Source organism: Pogona vitticeps, chromosome 2 (assembly GCF_051106095.1).
Source record: "Pogona vitticeps strain Pit_001003342236 chromosome 2, PviZW2.1, whole genome shotgun sequence".
Lineage (NCBI taxonomy): Eukaryota > Metazoa > Chordata > Lepidosauria > Squamata > Agamidae > Pogona > Pogona vitticeps.
Genome location: NC_135784.1, coordinates 124,006,310 through 124,027,540, shown reverse-complemented (window position 1 = coordinate 124,027,540; position 21,231 = coordinate 124,006,310). Strand labels below are relative to the sequence as shown.

At 42.1% G+C, this 21,231-nt stretch overlaps 1 protein-coding gene across 3 annotated transcripts in view; it reads left to right on the top strand.

The window, feature by feature from the left end:
* Nucleotides 1-5,342: 5,342 nt before the first annotated feature.
* The window catches only part of PKN1 (protein kinase N1), an 82,967-nt gene continuing 67,078 nt past the window's right edge, over nucleotides 5,343-21,231 (top strand). The window contains exon 1 of one of the 3 annotated variants that reach the window (XM_072990336.2): nucleotides 5,343-5,486. In XM_072990336.2, coding sequence (XP_072846437.2) covers nucleotides 5,394-5,486 — 93 coding nt within the window. In that variant the 5' untranslated portion in view covers nucleotides 5,343-5,393. Of the gene's footprint in view, nucleotides 5,487-6,227; nucleotides 6,385-21,231 lie in introns of those variants that run through there. The other 2 variants (XM_072990335.2, XM_020800346.3) reach the window with 2 other exon arrangements.

The window sequence follows — 21,231 nt, the reverse complement described above, 5'->3', positions numbered from 1 at the left end:
TGTTGTGCACCCAAGCATGTGACAAGTGGTTAGAAAGTTGTGAAAACTGCTTGTCCGATCTCCCTTATAGACATCGTCCTTCGGCCACAGATAAGAGTGAAATGAAAAAGTCCACTTTTGGGTGAAAGATAGGATGCCAGCTTAAGCTCTTTAAGGATCCAAGCCTAGCCATGCAATGCAGCAACATGGGAATGGTCTTGGAGAAGAGCTGCTCTTTGTTCTTTCTGACCCCTCAGTATAGGAACTAGGATGTACTGCAACTTTTAGAACACCTCAGCTGGCATGGCCACTCTTTCCTCCTTTACTACACACAGGCATGGGCCCCCTGATGCTCAATATACTACATGGTTAAGTTCATGAAGGAGGAGATATGCCTTCAGATTCCCAAACCATTAGGGCTTTATAGGTAATAACCAGCTCAATGAAATGTGTCTGGGAACAAAATAGAAGCCAGTGTCAATTAGAAAGAACTGGTGGCATAAAAGGTTCTTTTAAAAAAGAACACCAGGAACTAATACGACGGTTGCATTTTCCACCAGTTAGTGTTTCTGAACACTGCTCTAGGGTGTGCCCACACATAATACATTCTGGACATTGCCAGGGCAACATAACACTGGCCAGATATGCATGATCCAGGTAAGAAAGCAATTGGTGTTGGAGAAAACATACAACTACAACTCACCCACCAGAACAAGTGTGAATGCTGGTGTTGCAAGCGTTCGCTTTGACTGCAATGCTTCCAGTATAGAAATGTCTCCCAGGAGTGGTGCCTCTAAGTTCGTGGTTCCCAACCTTGGGTCCCCAGATGTTCTTAGAGGAAAACTCCCAGAAGCTTTCCCCACTCCTTGTGCTGGCCAGGATTTCTGGGAATTCTTGTCCAAGAACACCTGGGGGCCCAAGGCTGGGGACCATTACTCTAGATCCATCGCTGCCAATGTTTACTAGGAGAACAAAGGCAATCTTATTTCAGTAAGCCTTTTGGCAATAGGTTCTTAATAAGAATTGCAACCTGCTGGGGTTTTGTCCTACAATGTTTTGTGGTATATAATTTCATTTCACCAACTTATTATGATGCATGGAAATGTAGGAAGGTGGAGTAAAATTTAAAAAAAAAATTAATAAAAATTGAAACCAGACTATAGTGATGGCTATAAGAAGACCAATACAATATACTAAGATAATGTAACAGAAGAGTACTGTATGTATTGTGATTCTTGGTTTACCTTACAGGCAGTGTTCTTTTTCTATTCAGTTAAATACAGTAATTTCACTTCCCAAGAAGTATCACAGTTCACTTTTTGCCATATTAAAAATAATGAGTGGAGGAAGTAAATGTCATGATTCAAGAGACATCACGATCCAACCTATTTTGGAGTAGTTCAGTTAGAGGAGATTGCTCAGGAGAAAAATGGATTGAAATCAACATGACCCATTCAAGGGCTGATTGCTGTCACAGGACATCTGTGTGTGACAGAAGGTTGCTTACACGGACTTAAATAAAATGATTTATGGCAAATAGGTTGCTTGAATTGTCTGCTGATAGCAAATAATGCAGGTCAGCAGATTTTGGGAAAGATTGCTGACACATTACATTCTGTGATTCTAAGATTTAATTACCAGTTCCCTATAGCACCAATTTTTTTAAAGGTGGTTGGGTTTCACACACAATTAGTGTGTGCAAAATCGGAAAACTATCATTTACTATCCAGACATTAAGATCCCTGGCTTTCACTATAAAATAAGCTTTGCGCCCCACTAGACTGCTTTAAACTTTTTTGTGTATCCTGTAGTGTACTGAACAGCTTGATCCTAGGAAGAATGAGTTATGAGCGGCTCATGATCTCAGCAGACCAAATCACATCCAAATCCCTCTCCTCCCGCTGAGACCAAGGGTCACCTATGAAGTGAGGTGCATTCGAACATGCAGGAATACTGAGTTTGGGATTGCAATTTGTGAATGGTCAATTTAGCCTTCTCACTGGCCCTGCTAGCAGCAGGATGGAATCTGCAGCCAAGATAGATCAGCTCCTACTCAGATGCTGAAGGAAGTCCATACACCCAAGACATTGCGCCATATTTTTCTCTCTCCAAAAACTGTTTGCAAGCTTGATCTGTTTTACTGTTGGCTGAGCAAATAGAAAGCAGCCTGCAAATAAAGCCAGTTTGTGGGAAGGATTTATATTTGGCATTTGTCCCACTGGTTGGAGGAGACAGGAGGGGTGGAACTTTGTGTGTTACCTAAAAGAGCAAGAACCATTATTGGGGGAGAAAATTAAAAGCATTGTATGATATGTAATCTTGGGTGAGCTACATCGTCCCAGAGAACGCCCAGAAGACGACAATGGTTAATCACTTCTGAGTTTTTTATACCTAGAAAAGCCTGAGAAGAGTCACCTTAACTCAAAATTGGCTTGACAATATGCAATCATTATTATACAGTATATGTTTGGATTAGGATTGAGAAGAGAACTCTGTTGCAGCAGATTGTGAGGCAGAGAACAGTGAAATCTGAATCTTCCTCAACCTGAGTCATACATAATTTGTAGGCTATTACCACTACTCATTATTGTTTAGTCCTTTAGTTGTGTCCGACTCTTCGTGACCCCATGGACCAGAGCACGCCAGGCCCTCCTATCTTCCACTGCCTACTGGAGTTGTGTCAAATTCATGTTGGTTGCTTCGATGAAACTGTCCAACCATCTCATCCTCTGTCGTCCCCTTCTCCTCTTGCCTTCACACTTTCCTAACATCAAGGTCTTTTCCAAGGAGTCTTCTCATGAGATGGCCAAAGTACTGGAGCCTCAGCTTCAGGATCTGTCCTTCCAGTGAGCACTCAGGGTTGATTTCCTTTAGAATTGATAAATTTGTTCTCCTTGCAGTCCGGGGGACTCTCAAGAGCCTCACCCAGCACCACAATTCAAAGGCATCAATTCTTTGGTGGTCAGCTTTCTTTATGGTCCAGCTCTCACTTCCATACATCACAACAGGAAAAAACATAGCTTTGACTATTCGGACTTTTGTTGGCAAGGTGATGTCTCTGCTTTGTAAGATGCTGATAAGGTTTGTCATCACTTTCCTCCCAAGAAGCAGGCATCTTTTAATTTCCATGATCACTGTCTCCATCTGCAGTGATCATGGAGCCCATGAAAGTAAAATCTATCACTGCCTCCATATCTTCCCCTTCTTTTTCCTAGGAGGTGATGGGACCAGTGGCTATGATCTTAGGTTTTTTGATGTTGAGCTTCAGACCGTTTTTTGCATTCTCCTCTTTCACCCTTATCACAGTACAAGGTTCTTTAGTTCCTCCTCTCTTTCTGCCATCAGATTGGTATCATCTGCATATCAGAGGTTGTTGATATTTCTTCAGGCAATCTTAATTCCGGTTTGGGATTCCTCCAGTCCAGCCTTCTGCATGATGTATTCTGCATATAAGTTAAATAAGCTGGGGGACAATATACAGCCTTGTCGTACTCCTTTCCCAATTTTGAACCAATCAGTTGTTCCATATCCAGTTCTAACTGTTACTTCCTGTCCCACATATAGATTTCTCAGGAGATAGATAAGGTGGTCAGGCACTCCCATTTCTTTAAGGACTTGCCATAGTTTCATGTGGTCCACACAGTCAAAGGCTTTTGCATAGCCAATGAAGCAGAAGTAGATATTTTTCTGGCACTCTCTGGCTTTCTCCATAATCCAGCGCATGTTAGCAATTTGGTCTCTACCACTACTAGTGAGATACTAATCCTGACACCAGCCCATAATAGATTTGCTTTTGAGTTAAGACAGTGCTTATCATAATTTCTGAGGAAGTCTGGCTGTTGTCTCCCTGCCAGCTTATTTCTTTGTAAATAAATATATTCCTTATTGAACTGTTATGCTGTTAAACTGAATGTAATGAATTATCCCTGTCTTTGTTGTTGTTGTTGAGGGAGCTAACTGAGCACAAGCTTGTAGCTCAGAGTGTATTCATTCATGCAAAAAACCCTGAATCAAAGCTCTGCTATAGCTGAAGGCTGCATCCTAAGAATGCTTATAAGAAAGGAAATCCCACCGAACATTCTCAGACTTGCTTTCCATGAAACATGGAAAAGATGTGAACGTAAAAGGAGCTGTTTGGGGCATCTGAAGTTACTTTTGCTGATGTCCATATGAGGAACAAGGGGTGCTTATTCTTGCTGGAGCGTAGTGAGAGTGTTTGAGGTGGCAAGCGACGTTATCACAAAGGGCCACAGCTTATCCAATGAACGATAGCCTGACAAATGGAACTGACCATAGGATTGCCTGTATTAGTGTCCCTATCACAGTGTATTGTTGAAATTGAAATATGAATCTTAAATTACAAGAAAGGGAGAGAAGACTGTCCCCATATCTTTTGTGTTGAGTCTCTTTAGTGATTTTTTATAGAAGGTTGAGGGGAAGGATGCATGTTTCCTGAAACTAGTAAGAGCTGGGTGAGTCTGTGTGACAATTGTTGATTTTATGAAGACCCCCAGAATTCTGTAATTCAAACACTGTCCTTTATTTTCCACCAGCTGCCATTGTTACCTTTCTCCCTTCTCTGACAGAGAGTTTACTCTCTAAGATGAGGAAATAGTGGAACAAAGCAAGACCAAAGGCCATTTGTTGGAAATGGTGGAGATACCAAAAGCCTAAGTGGTTCCTCTGCAAGATTCACTGCAAAGAGAAAAAAGATAGCAGAAAGGCTGCAAATGACAGAGCTGGCCAAATAAATTTTGCTGCCTGAAGTCAAGGACCATATATTTCCCATCAGTATGCCCCCTACACAGGAGGTCTATGTTATTTTGGTGCACAAAGCAGAAAATCTCAGAAACGAAGTTTTCCCATGTCAACCAAATCAGACCCGGAGACAGTGGATTCCCTCTCTGCTTGACTGCAGTGCCTGCCCTTGTAGGCATCCTTCAGTCTGGATGGGACTATGGTAACCTGCTCTGAATAGCGAGGTCTTGGAACAGCGTCTAGTGTGGCTGAGAAGGCCAATTCGAAAGTGACAATCTCTTCCACACTGAAGACAAATACAGTCTGTAGCGCCTGCCCTGTAAAACTGCTCAGTGGGTTGGAGTGGCTGCCAGGAGTCGGGAGTTCTTCCCCACCGAGATTTCAGGGACTGGATTCTGTCGAGATCATCCACAGCACGTGGAGCGCCGTCCTGTCATCCGCTCACCCTTAACGAAAGGCAGTAGGGCCCCAGAATGCAATCGGGAGGGCATGGGGAACTACTGCCGAGTATTTTACATCTCGAAAACTCTACGAGGGAGTCGGAATCGACTCGATGCATGAAAAAAAAAGGCGGGAAACGACGGTCAGGAAGCGCGGAGAGCGCGGTGCCAACGGCTTGGGGGGGGGGGGTTGTGTGAAATCCAGGACCGCTCTTAATGGCATTGGTGTCCAAGCAAGCCGTTCAAGCGTCTTTGCTTCAGAGATGGAAGAGACACCCGCCGTTGGTCCGCCTTCTGCTAAGCAAAGGGGTAGGCTGGCCGGTTTGCTCGTTCTGCCTCCTTCCTTGCCACCCACCCCCCATCCCCTTCCGCTAATCTCTTTTAATCTGCTCCGGAAAAGAGGGAAGCGGGGACCTCGGGAGGGCTGTCGCAGCAGCTGCACGCGGGGCCCTGCGAATCTCTGGCTTCGGCCACCATCCTCCCTCACGTCCCCTCCCAGGGAAGTCTGCCGCAGCAGCAGCTACCCGGTGGATGTGCCCCTCCTCCTTCTCACTTCCCTTACTTGACTCTCTCTCTCTCTCTTTTATATATATACACACACACACACACACACACACACACACACACACACACACACACACACACACACACACACACACACACGTGACCAAACCGGCAAGTTGGGCACTGGGAGGGAACGGAGGGAGGGAGGGACGCAGCCAGCCAGCCAGCCAGCCAGCGGGGCCGACGCCGCAACAACAATAAGAGCGGAGGGGAGGGGAGGGGAGGGGCGGTCTCTCGCATCCGCGCCGCTGGAACAGAACGTTCGGCGGACCGAAAAGGGGCGCGAGGAGGGCGAAGCGGGGCCGCCAAAGCCCGCGCGAGCTGCCCGGCGGAGAGGGAGCGGGAGACGGGCGAAGGCGGGAGCCGTCCTCCCTGATCCTCCTCTTTTCGCTTCGTCCGCTCGCTCGCTCGCTCGTTCTGCCTGGCCGAAGGAAGGCTCGCCCCCTTGCGGGGCTCGACGGCTCTCTGCACACCCCGCGAACCTGAGGACGGAGGGGGGGGGAGGATGGCGGCGGCGGCTCCGCGGTTGCTGTAAAGGCAGCCCCAGGGAACGGTGGCTTCCCCCGGAGCGGCGAGGAAAGCAGCAAACCGGGCGGGACTCGGCGGGACGCGCAAGGCAGAGATGGCTAACGAGTCGCTTCAGGTAAAACACGGACTTCTTGCTCGTGTGTGTGTGTGTGTGTGTTTGCGCGCATACACGCGGCGCGTAGCCCCCCCCCCCCGATGAGGGGGAGATGGCCGTTCCTCTGTGGGTTTTTCGGGGACTATGAGGGTTGGTGGGGAGGCGTGGTGGGAGCCCTTGCCAGACCCCGCTCGGACGTTGGCGGTTTCCTCCTAGCCGCTCGCTCGCTCGCTCTCTCTTCCTGCTTCCCTCTCAGGCCAGATGGCCGTGACGGCGGGAGCGCCTCTCGTGCAAGGCTGTGCAAGGACTGGGCGGCCGCCCTCCCCACCCGCCGGCCTCTGGCTTCGCCAGCCCTGGCGGGGCGTCTGGTCCGGAGCAGGAGAAAAGTCCTGGCGGGCCTCCCTCGCTCGCCTCGCCTCGCCGGCTGGGAGGGTGTCCGGCTTCCTTGGAGACAAAAAAAAAGGGGGGGGGGGAATGGGAAGGCTGGACCTCCTGAGGGCTGAGCTCGGGATACTTCCTCAGCCTCTCCAGCCGGCGAGGGAGCTTTGAGGAAAGCAAATGTCACGGTCCTCGCTGTGTGTACCGTTAAGGATGTCTGAGGGAGAGAAGGGAACCGGCTATTGACAGAAACATCCTCTGCCCATCAAGTCCGTGGTGTGTGTGTGTGTGTGTGTGTGTGTGTGTGTGTGTGTGTGTGTGTGTGTGTGTGTGTGTGTGTGTGTGTCATTTAGGAATAACAGTGATAATAGTAATATAAACAACAGTAAATAATACTAACCGTGACTGTTTTTCGGTTTTGTTTTGTTTTTTGGTCTGGAGGAGAAGACGATCCAGATGTCTACTCTGTGTGTGTCATCTATCCCCTGCCAGCAACCCCTCAGTGAAATCATTTAAGTTGTGTTGTGAATTAAATCATCAGTTATATAGCATTCTTCATATAGGCTTTATTTATTTAGTTATAATTAGAAGGGAGCCCTTTTTGAAATTAAGTATGCCCTTTTAAAAGATTGCTATGAGCAGTGTGGCGACCCTATTTTCTGATGGCCCCCAACTATTAGAGGGTTTTTAAATACAAATGGAGTCGACACGTTCTAGATGGCCGGTATATAAATCTAATAAACAAAATAAAGAGCACCAAAATAAATGGGTATTGAAATGACCCATATAATTCAATATAAGTAAATGTAATTTGATGCACACTGGGGCAGAAATCCTCATCACATAGCTCTGAGGTCTGTTGTTGACAGTGACTGAACAGGAAAGGGATTGTGGTAGATAGTTTGATGAAAATGTCAACCCGGTGTGCAGTTGCTGTAGAAGGGACAAATTCTAGATTGGCCATAATTAGAAAAGAAATTGAAAATAGAACTGCCAATGGCATACTAGTCTATGTGTGGCCACACTTGAATACTGTATACAATTCTAGTTATTACATCTGTGAAAAGATATAGCACAGCTGGAAAATATGCAGATATAAGAGCAACCAGAATGATGATTTCCTCCGTTTGAGGGAAGGTTACAATGTTTGATACTGTTTTGCTTAAGAGAAAGATGATAAAGATATGTAAAATTATACATAATCTGGAGAAGGTAGATTGGAAGATTTGCTCTTTCCCTCGTAATACTAGAACTCAAGGTCACCCACTACAGCTGAATGGGAGATTCAGGACAGACAGAATAAAAAACTTCACATAGCACATTGTTGAGCTGTTGAATTGCCTATCAAACAATGAAGGACATCAGCTTGGACAGTGTTAGAAGGGAATTAGACAGGTTTGTAGAGGATAAGGCTATCAGTGGCTGCTAGTCAGGATAGCTAAATACTGTATTACCTTTGGTATCAAGAGTGTGGAGTATAGCTCTATAGTACAGCATATTAATTGCTGAGGAACAGCTTTATGAGAGAGAGCTTGCAGCTACATTTATGTCCTGCTTTTTGAGCTTCCCATACTCAGCAGGTGGGCCAGTGTGAGAATGGAATGTTACACAAGACAGGCCTTGTGTCCAATCCAGCATGGCTCTTATTTTTTTGATGTCACTAAACATAAGCATCCTGCCCCCCACCCTTCCTTTGGGTGAGCCTGATCGGTGAAACTAAATGGATCCAAGCTGTAAGCCTCAGGAAGACCTCAGTTCTGCAAAACAGGGACAGCAAGTAAATGCAAAGCAGAAAGTAGTTTCTTTCTCTTTACTGGTTAGGTGACATACTCTTCATTTTCTGTGCTTAAGTGTAGGGTAAAGATTATGGATCTATTGACCTGCTATCTTTACAAGCCTTTGTCTTTTCTTCATTATCTCCTGTCTTACTGCCAACTTCTTTCCCTCTTGCTACTCCCCTTCTCTTGGGGCTGATTTTTGTCCTATTTGTATGCCCACAGGGGCCCTCTACAGAGGAGAATCTTAAAGGAATGCTGAAGTGAGACCTAATCATGAAGGTATAAACCAGAACTTTGTGGGAGAGAGTACTTCCTACAATGAAGTTTATTTGTCATTGCTGTCCTGTGTGGAATGTATGGAACTAGACTTTCTGCAGTGTTCCAAGGGGCTCTGCATACAGTATGAGACACAACCTCTTGACTGAAATATTAAAGACTGTCTGGAATGGTTGAATTGAGACCTTTCTAGGTGCCCATATTTTGGGGCACCAGGTTGTTTTGTAGAGATCGGGCATCTGATAGCCCTTCTTACTCATGTGAGCTGCAGGATATGGACTGTAGCTGGTGTATGATCTGCTGCTTGCTGGTTTAAATGATCATTGCCAGCCTAAAGATGGATGTACTAAAACCGTTCTTCCTTGCCTGTACAGCTAAGAACATTTCAATTATTAAAGATACAGTGCTGATAATCAAATCTATTACCGTCAGCCCATTACCTTGCACTGTCAACAGAGTCCATTGAGCTCAAGGGGATGGAAAGATCAGATTAAGCTTTTAAACTGACATTGCATTTTGCATTTTGTTCAGGTTTGATGCTTGAAATGAAGAACAAACAGTATTTGTCTTAGTACACATCAATAGATCACAGAACAGAGTCAGTTTTCACAGTTGGCAAACATGAGGAAAGGACTAAGCAAAGGTCTTGCTATTAATTATTAAATTACATTTCAGTACTTTATACTGTATTTTTGTCCCGGTACAAAGAAGCATGTGAGAATGTGCTCAGATGAGGACAAATTAGATGCATGAAACATTATCCTAGTTTTAAAAATAAAAAAGGGTCATAGAACACTATAATTAGGTGCAAAGGAATAATGTGAAGGGTCTGTTTTCTTAAGAAATCTTTAAAACATATTTTTTCAAACTGGCCATCGCTGAGAAGGTAGTTGTTAATGTGTGTTTGGCTTAATGTAGTAACTTCTGCCAGTATTTTCTGTATATTCACATGGGATGATATTCAACCTCACGATTGTTTATAACTGGTTATGTGACCATATTGTTAAGAAAAAGCATGCTATAAATGTATGTATTTACTGAAATAAGGAGGAAACAGACTGATTTATTGATCAGCAAGCAAAACTCAAGGAAGTTAAATCATCTCCCCCTCTTTTATTCTCTGCTATATTATCCTACTACTGTTTTCCCTTTAACTGGCAAAAATGGATGTTTGAAAAACATCTAGTAAGAGAAGATAGAAGGAATCCACACATACCCTTCTAGGTTGATGGATACTTCTTTTAGACTTGTAAACTTTTAAAAATGGGTTTACACTGTGCAGCTTTATTTTAGTGGATATTTAACTTGTCATATATTTTTGTTGGTTGCATATTACTTGAGTGACAAAGGTTTGGACTCAGAACATCATCTTTCATATGGAAATATACTGCTGTATGTTTGTGAGTATATTTATATAGTTCATGAAGAAGCATTGTGGATAAGACCTTAATTTCTAGCTTACATGTCAAATCTTCCTGCATATTCAAATCTATCTGGTGTTTCATAGTGAATCTTTCAGTCAGAAAACCTAGGCTGAGAGAGAAACTTGAGGAATTAGGAGTTTCAGATCTGAGTTATAGATTTGTATGACTTGCTGGATAGCTCCGTGATTTAGGTATATGGCTGTGTGGCCTTGGGCAAGCTGAACAGGTCCTGGGTGCCCCCAGAAGAAAGGAATGGCAAACCACTTCTGAGTTCTCTCTACCTGGAAAACCCTGAAAAGAGTTGCCATAAGTCGGAATTGACTTGAGGGTACACAATTATAAGCTTGTGCAAGAGTTTCAAAATACTTGATTTTATTTATAGAACTTGATGCTTTGAATGTTTGAAAACAGATGACAAGCTGGCAAGCCTTTAACAGGTTATATCAGAATGCATATTTTGAACAAAAGCCACAATCCATACCTACTTAACCTAGGAAAAGCTCCATTGAACTTTGTGGGACTTCTGAATCAAACTAGATAGGATTGGCTGATACCTTTTATTGGACCACTAAAAATCTAACAGATTGCAACCTTTTAGATTTAGAACAGCCAGAAGTGAAATTTTCTCCATGAAAACTTGCAATTTGTTTTATTTTTAGTGGTCCAATAAAAAGGATTACCTACCCCGTTTCCCCGAAAATAAGACCTAACCTGAAAATAAGCCCTAGTATGATTTTTCAGGATGCTCTTAATATAAGCCCTACCCTCAAAATAAGCCCCAGTTAAGGGAAACCCTGCCCTCCACCATGGTGCAGCAACCAGAAGAAGATGGCATGATTGTATTTGAATAAATTTAGATTGTTGTATATGAAAAAATAAAATAAAACATCCCCTGAAAATAACCCCTAATGTGTTTTTTAGAGCAAAAATTAATATAAGACCCTGTCTTATTTTCAGCGAAACACGGTACTCTTACATTCAAGTAATCTTTGGGGACCATAGAGACTTTTTCTTGACCTTTCTAGATAGTATTGGGATTCACGTATTAGAAATTAAAACTTATTAATAAAATTGATACTCTTCTTACTGAAGGGGAAATGTACTAGCATTCAAGGACGTAAATTGAAAGAAAGAAAGAAAGAAAGAAAGAAAGAAAGAAAGAAAGAAAGAAAGAAAGAAAGAAAGAAAGAAACCAGATAAGAGCTGGTGGCCTAGACTGCAAGCTTTGATGCACACCCCTCTCATTTTGCCCATTTGAGGAAGTTCAGCTGACTGAGGCCATCATGTGATTTAAAGCTAGGAATATGGGTACAGTAAATACATGTCTCAGGCTTCAGCTGATACTATATTTGCCTTGGTTGTGGGTTTTTTTTGTGTGTGTCTGTTAATTTACTATAGAAAGTTCAAACTCTACAATGAACTCTGGAATTGTACAGTAAAAGTTTGAACAAATAGGGAAGGAGACCCAAGAGCCACTCATTTAGCCTTACTTGTTTCCTAGAATTTTACCCTTTTAAAAATGTGACATTATTTGAATTGCAGTGCATACTTTAAAGTTTATATACCATACATCACACAGAGTCTTGGGAGCATGGGGGGGCGTGTACGCTTGCTTTTCATTCTGCTGGAGGAAAAGAATCTGGGTTCCGAGTACTGTATAACGATTCCTAATGTATGTTTTCTGGACAGTGCTATAATAGTTAAGATTTCTCCAGTGCTATAAATTGTTTACATACACAGAACTTGGTTGGGCATAATTTTATACCATGGTGTAGCTTTATGAGTACTGTATAAACTGCAGTGACTAGAGGCTTGTGTACACCCTCCTTTCTCTTTCCTTTGGAGTTGCCACAAAGACATGATTGGAAGCTTTATTTTCCTATTTATAACACAGTTTAATCTGCCATTTGAAGATTAAACTATAGCAATATCAACTAGTTAGTGAAAACAAATTAGTGTCACAAACAGTGGTTTGAAGTTGGCTTGTTCCCATTAACTGTAGTTAAAAATAATCGTAGTATTCTAGGTTTGAATTGTACAGTAATTACAAAGCAGAAGAAAAAGCTTCTAGACACCTTTTTGTAGTTGTATCAAAGAAAGATAGGCAAGGGCATAAGGTCAAGTTCCATTCTTATAACATTAAACCATTATGTATTCTTGTGTCCAAACATAATTTTCTGTCTGTAATCCCTTCCATATAATGATTCTTGTAGCCGTGTGTTATCATGATAGCAGAACAGTAGTTTTGCCTGAGGGTTTATAGTGAATTCAAGGCTGAAGCAATGTCTAAAAAAAAGAGCAATTCATATTTTTTTCCAGCATAATGCCAGCTACACAGTACAAGCTGTCAATTCTGATACACTTCATGAATTTGTATGTATTCCATGTGTGTGGCTGTGTGGACATAAATAAAACCTTGCTGGATCAGAGCAAAGGCCTTTCTGTTCCATCATTCTCTTTGCATAGTGGCAAACCAGATGCCTATGGAAAGCTGACAAACAGAATATCATTCTGCTCAAGTTCTGTAGCAACTGTTGTTCTAAGACATACAGTCCCGAAATGCATAAAACCATCTGGATTGATAACCATTTACAACAGTATGCTGCATGACTTTGTCTGATCCCCTTGCGAAACCACCCAAAGTAGCAGCTACCATTATATCTTGTGGTAGTCAGTTCTGTACTGTACTTTGAATCTATGCAAGATTCTCCACCATGCTGCTTGATTGGATGTCCCTGGGTTGAAGTATTATGAGAAGTGGAACTAAAATTCTCCTTATACATTTACTTTACAGCATGCATAATCTTAAATGCCTTTTATTTGTTCATTTGTATCCTGTATTTCAAAAACATATAATGAAAAGTAGCCAAAACAGAGGAATTTAAACAAAGTTAAATGTTAAAAAGAGGTTAAATCGTATTAGTAACTACACTCTTTCAGTTAAAAGTTCCTTTTTCAGTAACCTGCCTAATTTCCAAAGGCCTGCCTGAATTTTAAAAAGGCTTTGCCTGCCATCAGAAGGACTACAGGGTAGGCTTGGCCCAGCCTCCTTACATAGAACATTTTGAGCCTGGCAGCAACCACTAAACCCTCCCCCGCCTTATCTCTCATGCTATCACCAGGTGTATCTCAGCATGGCAGGAGAGTAGGAACTCCTTCAAGTGTCTCAAAGCTCAAATAAGATTGTATGAAAGAATAGGGTCTCTCAGATAGCTTGGACCAAAATATTATAGCTCTTCATTAGACATACTGTAACTAGCACTTTCAATTGTGCCGGGGAAGAGTGATGGCCAATGAAGCTGGCAAACCCAGGAAATCATGTGCACGCTCATATCTGGTCCCAGTCAACAGCCTGGCCAGAACATTTAGACTAACTGAAGTTCATGAACTTTGTAAAAAGAGCCTTTCATAGAGTTTGTTTCATCTCCGTATTGAAGGCCAGTGCAAAGATTTAATTCAACTTCTCTGCAGTCTCCTTTCCTTTTTAAAATATGCCTGCAACTTGTCATCCAGCCACTTCCCCAGCTGATTTCTTGCTTCTGATACACTTAATTAAAAAAACACCTTAGTATTTGTTTTAATGTTAATGTTTCTCAGAATCAGTTTTTATGTCTTTGACTCCTTCCATTTCTTTGGACACATCTGTGTTTCTTTTTGTTCATTTGGATAACCCTTTCTGAAGGAAGCTTTTCTCTGGCTTCATTCTTGACACTGCTTGCTAATACTAACTAGGCTGTGACTTCTAAGAGATACAGTACTGGTACTTTTACTGCCCTATGATACAGATGCTGTCTGAGCTTCTATAGCTGTTGTTTTTAGTAACCACCAAGTGTTCTGGAGAAATTTGAATCTCTTGGTTTTCCTTTCACCTTCCTTTTAACTTTTTAAAAACCAAACTCCTTTTTTTTATTTTTTGAAGAAGCTTCTTCCTTTGAAGTCAGATGTGACCCTGCTGGCAATCTTATTCCTCTTTTCATGTGTTGTCTAGTCATTTCAGATTTATGGGTACCCTATGCAGTAGAGATCTCCACTAATCTTTAACAGTCCTGCTCACTTCTTACAAACACATTGCTATAGATTCCTTTAATGACTCTATCCTTTTCATAGTTGGTCTCAGTCTTGTAAATTCAAGGCTGTGGTTCTTTTAGGAAGACCATCCTTGTATTTGGTCTTCCTTTTCTCCTGCTGCCTTCAGCTTTCCGCAGCATTATTTACATTTCCAGCGAGTATTGTTTCCTCGTGATGTGCCAAAAGAAACTGATAGTCTCAGTTTCATCATTTTTTATACTACAGTACTTGCAGCTTGGTACATAAGTCATAATGATTGAAGTCCTGTTCAGTAAGTTACTCTGTGTAAGACGGTTGATGTCATCAACTATGGAGATTCTTAGAAATACAGTAAGTTGTTTCCAATTCCATCCCCCCCGTCCCAAAGTTCTGAGGCTCCAATGAAATCCTTTTCGTTGTCAGGAAGCCATTAGAGGTTGTGGGATGGGGGGGGGGACTTTACCAAAAAAGTTATAATTTTCAGTAATTATAGACTCCCCTTATCCCACAACCCCCAAATGTTGCCTGACCATTAAAGGGTTTCTGTGGCAACCCTGGGATTTCACAGCAACTTTGGGGCCTTCATGAGTGAATCAGAAAATTTTTATTTCTGAAAAGCCTCAGTAAGTGATAATATCATTAGCTTTACATGGCATACGTTTATGGGACAGGATTTCAGCCATTGTTTTTCTCACTTTGAAATAACATTTACAGTGATCATATTAATTATGGTTTTCAAATTATACAGTGTTATAGACTGTACTACACTGTAAATGTTATCAAGAATTACATGCTTAGATTTGTTAGTTACATTATGTGCTGTATCAAGTCAGAATTGACTTATAGTGAACCTAATAGGGCTTTCAAGGTAAGTAAGATATTTAAGAAGTGACTTTTACAAGGATTGTGAACTTTGGAATTTTTTGGACTTCATCTCCCAGTATTCTCCATTCGTGGAACTGGCAAGCACTGGTCCTAAGCTTCCATTTTTAGCAGAAAGCTAGGCCATGAAACCTTCCAGCTAGGTCTTTTCCTGGTGAACCACACTTAGGTTTTTGTAGGTGTGGGTCTGTCATATTGAATGTCCAGAATGGAGAATTCCGGAAGATGAAGTCCAAGAAATCCAAATATTCCTAGTTTTTACAAGCCTCCCCCACCATCAGTTTCCATGGCCTAGTAGGGATTCGGCCTCAGGTTGACTGAGTTGTTGTCTGTCACTGTGTCCACTACACCAGCAGTCCCCAACATTTTTAGGCCGCAGACCAGCTGGAGGGAACAAGCTCCAAGTGCAGGGGGCGGCCCCCACGTGCTCGCAGTGGGTGTATTGCACTCGTGGTGGGTGTGTCATGCTTGTGTGCATGTACGTGAGTGCAACATGCCCACCGTGGGCGTGACACACCCACTGCGAGCATGACATGCCCACCGTGCATGCGCGGGGGGGAGAGATCCGTATCTTTGTGTAGTTTCTTTGTGGATGGTGTAGTTTTATTAGTATATTGTAACGAAAACGAAAAAGAAAAACCCAAAAGCTTTTGTGGCACCTTGAAGACTAAAATGTTTGATATGGTATAAAGTTTTTTGTGGGCTAATCCACTTGTTCAGATGTACCTGGTTCCTTTTGTTTAGCCTAAGACTGTAAGCTACTTATTTATTCAGGTTGCATATCTGATCATGTGACTCAGTTGTGTGGCCACAGCAGTTTCCAGAGTTGGAGATCTGTACACGTAAATATTGAACAGGATCCTGGCCTTTGATGTTTTTTGTGGGTGGTATGATTAACACATGACATTCCTTGGACTCTCTCCTGTGGTGTTTAGTTTATTGTTTTCTGTGTGAACTAAATGTAAAATTGTGTTTGATCCTTCTGATTTGGAGCAAAACTTAAATTACTTCTTTCTTTCCTTTGCTGGCTGTGCCATCAGCCATGGTGGCTACGCAGTGCTTATTAGTGTCACAGTTGCATGGTGACTGCCGCCATGGATGGAGACTTGATTTGTCTTGAGTACTCTGTGGGAGAGGCTGAGCAGGGCTAGTGTGTAATTGCTGTTTTGAATGTAGATTCACACTATCTTATTAATTCACTGAAGGGCAGAAAATGAGATATGTCTGTGAATAATTCAGACAGAATTAATAGATGGGATGAAACATTTCTCTTTGAGATTGTAGCATTCTTCTCTCCTTTCTTGGATCTGTTACTCAAACTATTGTGAGTTGTGGTTTAGAAAAAATGTATGTGAAAATACTTAAGATAACCTTTCCAGATTAAGGAGTGGGGAGGAAATAGCTTATATGAGAGGGAGGAAGACACTGACCAGCAATCTGTTGGAGGCTGGCACCGTGATGCAAATACTGTCAGAAGTCCAAAAATTTTTATTCACTGCCCTCCCCCTTTGCTAAAAGCTTTTAGAGGGACCTTGTACAAATCAGTCCACATATTTCTACATTATACATTTTAAACCACATTGAAAGTGGTTTCATTGTTGTAATTTCCCTGATCAAAATCTTGGGAACTATGCTTTTGTGAAGATACTAATAGTTCTTTTTTGCAGCAAGCACAGCCTGTATATTTTCAGGTCCGTTAGACAGAAGTTATTACTATTCAGTTTGGTTTGAAAATGGCTTACACGTGTAACATGGGCATACCCTTCACATTTAGAACACCAGTAAACATGATAGTCCTGCTTCTTTCATTTAATGCTGGCTATGAGAAACTGACAGACCTTGTAGATGCCCAATGTGCATGGTATTTCACTGTATTTCTCTGAAGATTTCCCCAAGTTTAACCTTGGTGGTGTTGGTGCACATTTCTTAAATTTTCTTTATAGTCAATGTCTAAGGCCATAACGTGTCTTTCATAGATTTAGCCTTTTTACCTGATTTGCTGCTGTACAGAAGCTGAATTAGAAGGATATGCATGTTATGCCAGGGGTTGTGTGACTCCTATATTTCTGCTTGAGATTTACTAGTGAGGAACTGGTTGTGTGACTCCTATATTTCTGCTTGAGATTTACTAGTGAGGAACTATGTTACTAGTAACAGTAGATTGTGGGGGTAATATCTGAAAAGACAAACCAAAACCCTCAACTTACTTTTGGTTGTGCAGTACAGTCTTCCCCCTTCCTGATTCCTCAGGACCAAACTAGATGTGGTTCACAATCGTTGGTATTTGGCCCCTCCCAGTCTTTGCTTTTCATGTTGGTACCAACATGAATTTACCCAAACTCCGGGAGGCAATGGAAGACAGGAGAGCCTGCTGTGCTCTGGTCCCATGGGGTCACCAAGAGTTGGACACGACTTAACGACTAAGCAACAACAACAATCTTTGCTTTTAACCCCTTCATGGTTGAAAAGATAGAGACAAATAATTTCCTCTGTAGGTATAAAAATAGCTAGGAATGGAATATTAAATGGTAAAAGAGATGGAGGGGAAAGCAGCACCACTTCTACTACCAGCATTCTTTGTCCAAACTTGCAGCACCTTGAGAGTCGTTTTTTAAAAACAAAACTGGAAAAAGGACTTTCCATGGTAGTGTGCACCTCAGTAAGGAGCTGAACTTGCTTTTATATTTATTGCCAAAGCTGAGTAAATTCGCTTTCGCCTTAAAAGCTCTGTCTGTGGTTAATAAAAAGATGGTGGTGCACCTCACAAGGTTACAGTGCACAGGAATCCATGCAGAGGGCATCTGCATATAAATCTTAGTGACAGAGTCGGGGATGTTTCTGGTAGATATCACCTGTGTTGAATAATAATACGCAGAATCCCAAAAATTCCTGTTGGCTTCCAGTTTAGGAAAAAGTATAGTAATGAGACCTTGAGAACATTTTTCAGGCCATCTATTGGGATTATTTCTTGTGGTAGGCTATTCAGTCCACCTGAATTTTATCTGAAAATTTGCTTTATTGTCCCTTTACCTGACTGCTACAGGAGTATAGTCTGGAACCTGTGTTACATTTGAGTGAATTAGGCTGCAATCTTTTATCACGTTACCTGGGAGCAACTGCCATTTAAGGCAGTGGGACTTGTTTTCAGGTAACCAGGTACAGGATTGTGTCCCAAAAACATTCACTAGACCAGGGTGTAAGCTCCATTGAAGACAGCGATGCTTGCTTCCAAGTAAACATTTATTGAATTGTGCTGCACAGTGTTTCCAAGTAAAATGAGCATTATGTGGCTGTTTTTAATCATCAAGCAGGCCAGGTGATGTGGCTCAAGACAACTCAGATAAGCCAGGAGGAAGCCACTATGTTAGTCACTTTTCCTGTTAAATGGTAGACTCTGCTTTCCTTCAATAATATTTTAGTTCTTACAGAACCGGCTTTTCGTTTCTGTTTAACAATTTCTACACCTTATCTTGTGGAACTATCTCTCAGTTGTCCTCCATCTATGCAGTGAAATTACTTGGACCTGAATTTCAGGTCCTGTGTACATTATCAAGTTAGTGTAGTGTTGCTTATGTGCAGAAGGCTATTGGAATCTGCATGACTTGAAAATAAAGAGACATAGTCTATAATGCAGAATACCAATATTGTTGGAAAGAATATAGTTATTAGTCTGCTTGATTGAAAAGAAATGTTAAACGATGGTTCCTCCCTGCTTAGAGGATTTGAGGATTAGTTAGAGGTCCGGTGGCTTGTTTTCATTGGGGAGGGGGAGTGACAGAAAAGAGTTCCATCACAGCTTAAAATATATACTGTACTGGGAAATTCTGAATTGCAGTGCCCACGCAATGAAATGAAAATGCTGACTAACAAGGCTAGACTGGTAGTTTATTGTAGGACACACCTCAAAGTGACATTAATAAAACATCAGATGTTATCACACGTATAGCACACAGCTAAAACCACTCTGTTTTCAGAGATCTACAGCCCGTCTTGGACAATGATCCTTCTCATAGGTGTCAGGTGATAGTTCCATCTGTGATTATTGCCTCCAAGCCAAAAACAGCTGTTCATCAGCAACAATAGGCAACACAGCAGAGATACAAAGACAGGGATTTGACCCTACAGCAAATTCAACTTGTCCTCATATCCATGTAGGCAATAGTATTGCAAGATTTAATAATGCCTCTTAAAACAAAACAAAATCATACTCTAGCACAGTGGTCTCCAAGGTTGGGCCTCCAGATGTTCTTGGACTTCAACTCCCAGAAATCCTGGCCAGCAGAGGTGGTGGTGAAGGCTTCTGGGAGTTGTAGTCCAAGAACATTTGGAGGCCCAAGGTTGGGGACCACTGCTCTAGCACATGCTTTTGTCAGCATTCCGTATCATTTTACTTTCTACATAGGAGAACAGACCAATCTTTACCTAGAGTAGTAAATGAAAACTGTTTGACTTTAAAATGGCAGCAGCCAGTGTGGCATAGGAAGGGAACTTCTGGCCCATAAGGGGGGTTCCTTTGAGACCTGTCTTCTTCTCACTTGTGGGAAAGTGAGTAGAGTGGGTGGCAATCTCTGTGCTGTATCCATTATTTAGATTTGACGCTGGGAATTTGCCCATAATTAGGAGTTTCTATTCATGATGAATACTATTTGTGTGTGCACATTTTATGCTTCCATGCTGTTAATCTTCCAGGAGATTTACTCAGCCTTCTCTCCCTTCATTCAAAAAACAGTTGATGGATAGATAGTATACAAAACTTTAGAAAGGCAAACATAATATATGAGAACCAGCAATGCCTGCACTATAGTTCCCCTTTTAAAAGCTTTCACACCAATTCTCACAGCAGCTTCTTGAAGCTGAGGAAGTCTGAAAACCAATTAGTGGAGGGTTTTAGAGTACACCATTGTAAGGTGGCTGGAAGTGGGGCAATTAAGATGTGAATGTGGGACCTGGCCTACTACTGTAACTTGAAATTCATGAGCCTCGGCCAGCAACTGTCAACAAGATAGTTCAGCCTCTTGCACCTGACTTTGTTGTCTGGACTAACTGGAACTGAAAGCTTAGTACAGTGTAAGGCTACGTTGGGGCTGGGTAGGGAGAAGATAAGAAAGGATCTAGTGCAGTCCAGCTATTGAGAGAAAGTGCTCATGTGTTCACCAAGGGCCTGCTCTGTATGCATAATTAGTTTTCTTATATTCATAGTAAATACAGAGCTTTTTCTTCATATGCAGCAAACAGCGAGCAAGCAAGCAGGAGCACCATGTTCAAGGCTTGTAATGTTTCCAGTAGGAAGGCTGAGAAAGAAGTAGTTGGGGACTGTGTGTGTGTGTATGCCTGCGTAGACGAGGCTCTTCCTTGAATACAAAGTGTTTCCCGTTGCTAGGTCTGCCTGTTGCTGTGCTTGGAAAGCCCTTTAGCTGGCCTCACTGCAAACTAGGTTAAAACTTTTAAGATTGGTGGCTCTTGTGCGGACAGGTGGATTTATGTACATTGCTAGATTTGACTAGTACCAGTAGTAATGAACTGTGTTAGACTATGTATCTGCTGATCTATGAGCAGATAGATAGTCAAGGGCACTGGACACCACCAGGAAAATAGCTTTGATATACTCTGTATTGCCAAAATGTGATAAATTGGTGGTTAAGTATGATTCCTTAATTGGGCCAGAACCCACTTTTGAGACAAAACTAATGACGATAATAATTATTACATTCCATCAAGTTGATTCTGACTTTTGGTAACCCTTTTCAGGGTCCTCTAGGTGTTCATTACTCAGAAGTGGTTTGTCATTCCCTTCTTCTAAGGATGTTCTGGGACTGTGCAGGTTGCCCAAGGTTGCACAGGCTGGCTCTTCTGGGATTGCACAGCAGGCAATCAAATTCCCAACCTCTGGGTCCATAGCCAGATTCCTAACACATTGAGCTATCCAGCCAACTGAAACCAAAAGCAATACATTAGAAAACTGTACTAAATTATTGTCTGTCTGAAAGACGTCCAGATAATTAAAAAAAACAAAACAGTTCTGTAAGCTATATTTTATCATCTTGTTTAGGAGGTAGGAATGTTTCACATTCTGCAGAAATAAA